The following is a 9,766-nucleotide window of genomic DNA, read 5'->3' on the forward strand; positions in this document are numbered from 1 at the left end:
TCTTATTCCGAGGTCACCGTAGCCACCAGATCCAGTCCGTATCCAGCCCAGAAGGTGGATCAGCACCTAGAGACGACCTCTACAGCCCTGAATTTCAGCGGAGACCAGGACAACTAGATGAGCCCCAGAGACAGATCCCTAGTGAAGACATTGTCTCCTAGACGGCCATCGGGACAAGACCACGGAACCAGATGAGCCCTATGCACATTCTAACTTTGCTACAGTATGGATCAACCTCCTGATTTGTCTGGCCGGAGGAGAACTGGCCCCCCGACTGAGCCTGGTTTCTAGACGCAAAGCTCATCTGTTTATCTGTGCATTTACTGAATGAGCACTGTGCTATGTCCGAACTGACTGCACTGTATTTTATGTATAATCATTTTCTATTTTTAACCGTTTTAAATTAATTTTAAATACATTTTTAAATCATTTAAAAAGTTTTTAGATTCCTTGTTTTATTGTTGTGATTATTTTTTATGATTATTTTATTTATTTTATTTTATGTAAAGCACTTTGAATTACCACTGTGTATGAAATGTGCTATATAAATAAACATGTCTTGCCTAATAACGTGCTAGTTAGCAAGTTCCGTGGCTAAAGTAAACAGTCTCATGAGAACGGCTGGTCACCCCACGGAAGAGAGGGGCGGGGTGAGCAGAGCTCATTAGCATTTAAAGGAACATGGACTAAAACGGCTTGCTGAAAACAAAGCTGATTTTTAAAGGGTAAAAAGGGTTTTGTTTTACACTACCATTGAGAAATTGTAACCAAAGTATGTTATAAACTGTGTGGAGACGTGCTGATATCGCGTTTGGTCTCGTTCTGTATTGCGTATCTTGTCAGTGTCTGCGCTTGCTTGGCCATTTGTTGTGGAAAAAATAAGGACGGTTGTCCAGCTGAATTAATTTAGTATTTTGTTAGACGGGTATAAAAAAGCTTAGTTTACCCGCGGCAGCCGTCGCGTGACGGCCTCCTCGTGTGAAGACCGAAGAGGATAAAGACCATCGACTCTACCGTGCGACTCCCCCGTGCAGGAACACAGACAAGGGTCGTGTTCGTTGTCCATAACATAACCCCACCGCCACCATGGGACAGTCGATCCACAACGTTGACATCAGCAAATGTCAACTCACCCACACGACGCCATACACGCTGTCTGCCATCTGCCCTGTACAGTGAAAACCGGTTGACAGATTGTGGTGTGGAAAATTGTGCACTGATGGTTTTCATTTTATTAACGAAGAACGTGGCAATGTCGTCAGCTCTTAAAGGGTTAATGACATGATTTATTTTTTTACAATTATTTTAATATGCTCCTTGAGGTTCACCTAAAACGTATGCGGAAAAATTATTATATTCAATAATATAATGTTATATTCACGTTATATTATTATATGTGTTTTGAAAATATAATCCAAAAACTGTCATTTACAGACAAAGCATTATGAAATTGTTTACTTCTGGTTTGCAATGCAGCTTCTGTAAAATCCAATACTGTTGGATGCTTCATCTTTCAACAAAAGTTTATTTTAGAACTCTCTACTAAACTGTGTCTTGTTTACAAAACAATCTACAGTCAAATGTTCCAAACAAACATATAACTCTGCAACTCGATCTCGGACACCATTACAAACCATCCACTTGTTTCTGGCAATCAAATCCTTCTGAAGTCTATACAGAGACACAAACAAGCTGTTTAAACAGGGCGCATCACAGCAAACGCTCTTTTACTCTTCCATTTCTCCTGTTGTCAACAGATTTGTACGGACCACCCATTAGCCCAACAACAGAATTCAATGGTGTAGGGGCGAAGGTATAATGCATGTACAGTAGGTCTGTCACATTTGGACCAATCAGACACACAATTTTCATTAGATTTAACAAACCAATTATTCATCAGAGTAACAAATAATCACAGACCCCTCACCCAATAAACATACTGGGTGTCAGCATGTCTGTGTATGACCACAGGCCCCTGGTTACCATGGCAATCAGTGCACCTCAGCCAGATCAGATAAACTTTTATGACCTAAAAGTATGTAGAGAGAATCTTCCTCCCTACTCAATTCTCTCTAAAACAGACACATACTGCTATAGGAAATGACTTCTTTCATTAATTCATAGACACATTTTTCTGACTTTCCTATCATGCATATCCCCAGGTCTTTGTGTATGATTACTACCTCCTTGTATATGGTCTTGTCTATTGTATACTGTTTTAATGCATGCTTATGACAGATCACTAGTTAATGTAAACTCACCTATACCATGTTTGGCCTCTATGAATTCGTCTTCGGATTATCTAATTGAGAGTGTATATAATATGTGGATATCGATGCAACATGTTAGTGTTCTAAGAATCTTTAATAGTTTGCATATCAAAATCCAATCCAGTTCCATATGCAAATTACCATGCTCTCAGACAAAGGGTCATAAAACCACCCAGTATTTCCAACCTCCCGCTTGGAAATTCAACCTCTCTCATTGGACAAGCCCATCCTGGGCTCCAACATATAGCCCTTCAGTCTGCAGTCCTGTTAGTTTCTGAGAAGATAAGGATGTGAGCTAGAAACTCTTCTGCAACCCTTAAGTCTGTGCTAGGCTTCGGCCTAGTCTTTCCATTCATCAAGATCCTTTGAATCAAAATGGTTCTTTCTCATCACCTAACTTCAGCCAACCAACTGGAGCCCCAAAGTGCATCAGGACTCTCTTTCAAACAGGCGAGACGTGCAAGTATCAAACTTAGGTTTACTAATTGATACATTAAGTATCATTTGCAGCTTTTTTTTTTTTAACAAAGGTGTGTTTGAACTAAGAAACTGATGTTTCCTTCAGGCTGTAGATCTGCTGAATATCAAATTGTGCCATTGCTTCATATCTTTATTTCTCTTCTCTTTACTGCTTAAGCTTGAACCCCTTTTCCTATGCCAACTGTATGCATGTGTGTGTGTGTGTGTGTATGTTAGACTAGTTTAAGTGTTTATGTAGTTAATAAAGTCTTACTTGTATCACACTTGAGGTTGTTCATTGTTTGCTCATAACTGGAGTCCCTAATCATGCAGATTTTTGCTACATGCTCTGAGTAGTATTGTACAATGAGAAAGTAAATGTTCTTAGAATTGACAGACAGTGGACACTGAAATGTCAAGTAAATACTTACAGCGGATCTAAATATTTATAATTAATCATAACTAGTTATGATTGATTCTTCATATTTCCCCTTTGAGCTGATTCACTACAGGTCTTTTACTTGCACAGCTGTAGAGTTTATCTAATTTCATTAGGATTCAGTTTCACCTTGATTCTAACTCTTTGCTTAAACTGACTGCAGAGTCGTGGATCTCACAATCACAAACTCACCAGTCTGATCTTAATCAGAGGGTGCAAGGTTAACCATTAACTTTAAGTCGGTCACCTACTGCTTGCTCATAAAAAGTGTACTTTGTTTGGTCACTTCAATACAACTTGCTAAGTCAGTGCTAGACAGAAATCAAAAGGTCTCCAGTACCTACTGTTCCTTATTCATGAGCATTCAGTATATTCTGTACTGGGCACAGATTTGCGTTAAAAGCCTCCACATAATCCACTAGTCATAATGATTTCAGGAGAGTTCAGAATAAATCAAATATAACCAGAGGCGGACAGTAACTAAGTACATTTACTTAAGTATTGTGCTTAAGTACACTTTTTGAGTATCGGTACTTTACTTGAGTATTAATTTTTCTGGGAACTTATGACTTTAACTTCACTACATTTGAAAGACAAATATTGTACTTTTCACTCCACTACATTTCTATCAAGTATATTAATAAATATATATTTATTTATTTATGTTTTTTTCCCCCATAGGTTTTTAACGTTCTAAAAGCTCTTTATTCCAAAGATACTACAAGCTAGTCCGTGTATTCAGCAGGTGTAATGTATTGTACGTTGCTTCAGAAGTATTGCAAGTATTACGTACAGCAATAAAACAGTGCATTGACATAAAAAAGGAAATTTACTTTTGGTACTTAAGTACTTTTAAAAGCAAGTACTTCTGTACTTTTACTTAAGTAAAAATCTGTCTTTACAACTTTTACTTGTAATGGAGTAATATTTGACCAGCGGTATCTGTACTTTCACTCAAGTAATGGAGTTGAGTACTTTGTCCGCCTCTGAATATAACATTTTATTTGTTGGGTAAGAATGTATCATGCCAATTACATAATTAAACAATGAGTGTTCAATTCAACAAATGAATGCCAGAGGGTGGGGCCTACGGTGTTATGATGCATAACTATTCATTGATGTCTTGCTCTGAAGGCAGACATATACAGTGCCTTGCAAAATTATTCATACCCGTTAATTTTTTTCACATTTTGTTATGTTGCTGCCTTATGTTAAACTGCTTTAAATGACTTTTTTCCACATCAATCTACACTCCATACACCATAATGGTAAAGCAAAAAACTGTTTTTTAACATCTTTGCAAATTTATTAAAAATAAAAAACTAAAATGATTCCATTGCATAAGTATCTGGGACAGTTGAAATTTAGCTCAGGAGCATTAATATTGCTTGTAGATAATACTACACTTCAAGTGAAGTTAACCTGTGGCAAATTCAATTTAATGGGTATGATTTGGAATGGCACACACGCCTTAATAAAAGGTCTAACAGCTGAAAATGCATATCAGAGCAAAAATCAAGACTGAGGGACTCGTCAGAGTAGAAGGAACGCTCAGTGTAGCAAAATATAGAGATATGAAAACCCAGTCCAGAGCGTTCAGAACCTCAGACTGTGCAGAAGGTTTACCTTCCAACAGGACAATGACCCTAAGCACACAGCAAGAGTGGCTTATAGACAACTCTGTGAATGTCCTTGATGGCCCAGCCAGAGCCTGGGATTGAACCCAGTCAGATATTTCTGGAGAAACCTGAAAATGTGCATCTGCCCCCATCCAATTTAAAGCAGTTTAACATAAGGCAGCAACATAACAAAATGTGAAAGAAATGAAGGGGTATGAATACTTTCGCAAGGCACTGTACATATGCATGTAACAAATCCCACAATGACCCTGAACTGAACTAGTAAGAAAATGCCTCAACCTCAATAATGCAAGTCTGCATAGATTCCTAAAGCCTTATTTATGATCAACTTTTGTACTACAAGTGTTCCAAACTGCCTAATGTTAGAAATTAGATGCTAAAGCCACTGTGACACTGATTGCACACAGTTAGCCCCTTGAATTTTCCACTTATGTGTTACATGGATTATGGATATGGATTACTTGAAAGAATAGAGTAATAAATTAAACATTTAATGGCATAAACCTGACCACCAGAATAGCTGGCAAATACTAACCACTAATTCAGAGAAACGGGCATGCAGTTCTTCCTCCGGGGGCATGGGGGCACTGAATTCCAGCAGCTGCAGCGGTACACTGTCTTTCAGGTTGATCTCAGGGGGTTCACTGCTGCTGAAGCAGCACATGAAGCCCAGGGTGGGCCGTGTGCGCTTCCGGGGATGCATCCTCTCCAATCCGGAGGGGCCGACAGCCAGCGAGGCGAAGAGTCTGCTATCTAGAGGGCATGATCTGAAAGAGAAAAAAGAACCAATCAGGATTAAAACACACACACACACACACACACACACACACACACACAAGATGTCTACATAATCATTTATCACAAACTAGATGGTTTTAAATCTACTGAAAAACGTAAAGAGATAGTTCACCCAAAAATAAAAATTGTCGTTGTTTACTCGCCTTCATGTTGTTCCAAACCTGTATGAATTTCTTCCTTCTGTTGAACACAAAAGATGATATTTTGAAGATTGTTGGTAACCAAACAGTTGCTGTTAGCCATTGACTCCATAGTATTTTTTTCCATACTCACTTTCCATACATGTCAATGGCTACCAGCAACAGAAGACAGAAATGAATACAGGTTTGGAACAACTTGAAGGTTAGGAAATTATGACAGAATTTTTCATTTTTGGGTGAACTATCCCTTTAAGACGTATGTCAAGAAACGGAATACATGTGTCGAGCATTCAACCACAGAAATAAAAAGCCAAAAGCAACTCTTGAGCAAAGATGAAGCCTCCCATTAACAGTTTTGAATTCTCCCTTTATTTTTTATTTTTTATTATTATTATTATTATTTTTTTTTTAAAGCCCTCAATACTCCCTGATACAGTGTTCCCTAAACTCATGTACACCACTGATGTTGAATTTAAAGCAGTTTCAAAGCAGTCTAACAGCTTTAATTGCTCAACATCAGAATGGGAACATCAATGAAAGATTGGCTGTTGTTCTACAGGCTGAACCCTTCAGCTGTGTGGAGTGGCCATGAAGGAACTGGGTTTTTGAAAAGCAACTGCTCTCATCACTCTCCAGAACTTCTTCGGTCCATGTGGGCATAGAGAATGGAACTGCCTGGCACCTCTCTGGATGTACTGGAATAACCCCCGGGGCACTACAAAGACTTCTCTGTTTTCAGGCTACAATGTTCACCAATGGCAAAAGAGAAGGAAAGTGAAGGAGGACATCAGTAATCGCCAGAAGAGGCAGCTGTACCCATCACACTCACCGGAACAGAGAAGACACAAAAGGGAAATGAGCCCAGCATTCCTAGACTCCCTGGTCTCACGATTAAGCCCACCATAATCAGAATAGTAGTGGTTTCTAAAATTGTGACAAGGAAATACAACTGTCAGCCTTGCTTAAATCAAACCCTACAAGTGCAATTACAAGTGATTGCTACAAAAAAAAGTTAAAGGGGTCATGAACTAAGAAATCTAAATTCCCTTGATCTTTTGACATATAAGAGGTCATTGTACTATAAAAACATCCTGTATGTTTCAGAACTCAAAACTTTGTTTATAGCTTATATTGAAAGCAGTCTGACAAAATGTCTGCTTTTGGAAAGTTCTACTCTATGATAATAGTGTGGATAAGTGCCACCTCCGCAAAAGAAGATCGACATCACTGCCTGTTTAGGCCCGCCCACCGATTCGCGCATAGTACTTTAGAAAGAAGTGAACTGTGCCGACTATATTGGATCTGACAGTCATGTCCCAACACACAAGTGTGAGTAACTGTTTTTATTATATGTTCACTATTGCTTTGTCTGTTAAAAAGATCGTTTGATATGTATTGAGTATTTATATGTTTTTAACCTAAATCACAGCAGTGTCCATCTGTGAAGGACGTAGACTGTCAAACATACACAAGCCAATCACGTTGGGCATTTACTTCCAAGTCTACAATCCACCACGCCTGTTCAAATGGAGCATTCTGATGAGGGTGGTCAAAAACAGGACAGAAAATAGTCTATTACTTCAAAATTATGATGTTTTTTTGATGTAAAAATCTTGATAACATTATAAGTGGACTTCAGAGAACAGTACAACATAAAAACAGAGGCAGTTCATGACCCCTTTAATATCAAAATAGTATGACATAATACGGTTGCTGGATTTTTGCCAGTCCAAGGTGGTCCGGTAGCTATAACTAGCTTGTCCAAGATGATGTGCCAAGATAAATTAAAGGTGATCAGCAATCTAGACCAGCCTCAACTGGCTAAAAAACATGAGAACCAGATCAGGTTTCTGCTATATCAAGACGGCTTTCCTAAAAAAATTTTTAGAGTTGAGAATGAATAATTTATTATAATTCAGATAAATTAATTTACAAAAATAAATACAAAATAAAACAGGGGCGGAGGGGTTAATGTTTTACCTAAGCTTGCTATTGGAATTGAATGTGATGAGAAAGACAGACTTAAAGAAAGACTGGTTGCCACTAAATAATACAAATAAACAATTAAATGAATAAAATCTCTTCATACAGATTGTCACCGGTTACAACCAGCATAACCCTTTGTTAAAGCCTTAAAGCTACATTATAAATACATAAACACAGCAAAGACAAATGCTACTTTAAACTTTAACATTACATACATTTAGTATATAGCTTTAATAATTTACTGTTATTATGTCAAGTTTCAGATGCTTGTGAGAAGGGTTAGGAAAGATATTTCTGTGGCGAGTGAAGTTGCTGTCTATGTACATTCTAAATCAGTTGCATTATAAGGTTAAAGGTTAAATGAAAGATTCTGCCTCTTGTGAATGACCCCTAATGAATACATTACAGTTGTTTCATCAATGATATTGAAAACACCACTAATATAAATGCAGGTACGGATGTGTGGAAACATTGGAAAACAACCAAAAATTTAATTTGTTCATACATGGATGTATAATAATGTTCATGCTGTCTCTTATGCATTTTTGCCACAGGGCAGGCCAGGGCATACTGGGTAACCTGTGTTGACTCTAAAGAGCACAGTGGTGTATAAAGACAGACAGAGGGAATCCGACAGAGATGGAAAGTGGGGAGGGGGATGGCTGTTGCCATTTCTCATTCAGCTCACGACCCACATCACACTATCCTGTGTGCTGCTGGAAGTAGGTCAGTGGAGGAGAGAGGGAGGAGCATTTCCTAACACACACTGCTCAAATGGTTTCTATATCTTGCATTACTTTTTCTCGCTTGTGTGATTTTTCTCGCAGAATTTCTGCAAAATGATACGTTTTCCCTTTCCATTTCTAGCTTTTCTTCTCAATGACATGCCAACAGAAACCTCCATATTCCTACTGGTGGATTTGAGACTCTGGGGAAGTTGTGCCACCCCTAGTTTCTAGCCAACCATAAACAAAATTGGTAATGTGACCACAAATATTTTAAGAGTAATCCATTTTACTCTGATGAAGAGAGGCCCATGAAATAATTACATTTAAGTAAAAAAAAACATGCAGCACAATAAGTTTTGTGCTGTTCAACATTTTTTTATGTTTAAGGACTCATGCTACTTGTGTCTAAACAATTACAAACACATTTTTTAAAATATCACATTTTTAATCACCCTCCAGGGGTGGTGGTTCTTCTCTCTAGAAATATGGCACATAATCTTAGAGTTGGTACTTGACTAACTGGGGCCCAGGTCAGGAACCAGACAGACTGTCTAAACCGACCGTCTGCTAGCCGCCTCACATCACAAAAATCAGTTTATTCTCAGCACATAGAGACTCTTTCACCTAGATCTCACACTATAGAGACTGTGTCTGTTCCCCGAACTAGAAAATACAAAAAATGTCCAAACCAATTAAAGAGAAACAATTTAATAGATGTTCAACAAATAAAAAAAATTATATAATACAGAGAAACAGAGTGCTTAATAAACAAACTCCAGCTGGTCCAAAATGCAGCAGCTAGAGGTCTTACTAGAACTAGGAAGTATGACCATACTAGCCCAGTTCTGTCAACACTGCACTGGCTCCCTATTAAACATCGTATAGATTTTAAAATCTTGATAATTACTTATAAAGCCCTGAATGGTTTAGCACCTCAGTACTTGAGCAAGCTCTTATTACATTATAGTCCTCCACGTCCCCTTGTGTTCTCAAAACTCTGGCAATTTGATAATACCTAGAATATCAAAATCAATTGCGGGCGCATATTATTTTCCTATTTAGCGCCTAAACTCTGGAATAATCTACCTAACATTGTTCGGGAGGCAAACACACACTGTCAGTTTAAATCTAGATTAAAGACCCATCTCTTTAACTTGACTAACACACAACACACTGATACATTTCTAATATTCAAATCCGTTAAAAGATTGTTAGGCTGCATTAATTAGGTCAATCGGATCTGGGAACACTTCCCATAACACCCGATGTACTTGTTACATCGTAAGAAGAATGGCATCTACACTAA

The 9,766-nt window shown here is 38.1% G+C and overlaps 1 protein-coding gene across 1 annotated transcript in view; it reads right to left on the minus strand.

Moving 5' to 3' along the window:
- The window catches only part of LOC107726080 (disheveled-associated activator of morphogenesis 2-like), an 82,046-nt gene that overhangs the window by 55,702 nt on the left and 16,578 nt on the right, over positions 1-9,766 (minus strand). The window contains 1 exon segment of the mRNA XM_016535556.1: positions 5,344-5,575. Coding sequence (XP_016391042.1) covers positions 5,344-5,511 — 168 coding nt within the window. The 5' untranslated portion in view covers positions 5,512-5,575.

The sequence above is a fragment of the Sinocyclocheilus rhinocerous genome, unplaced genomic scaffold (genome assembly GCF_001515625.1).
Source record: "Sinocyclocheilus rhinocerous isolate Xijiao unplaced genomic scaffold, SAMN03320098_v1.1 scaffold636, whole genome shotgun sequence".
NCBI lineage: Eukaryota > Metazoa > Chordata > Actinopteri > Cypriniformes > Cyprinidae > Sinocyclocheilus > Sinocyclocheilus rhinocerous.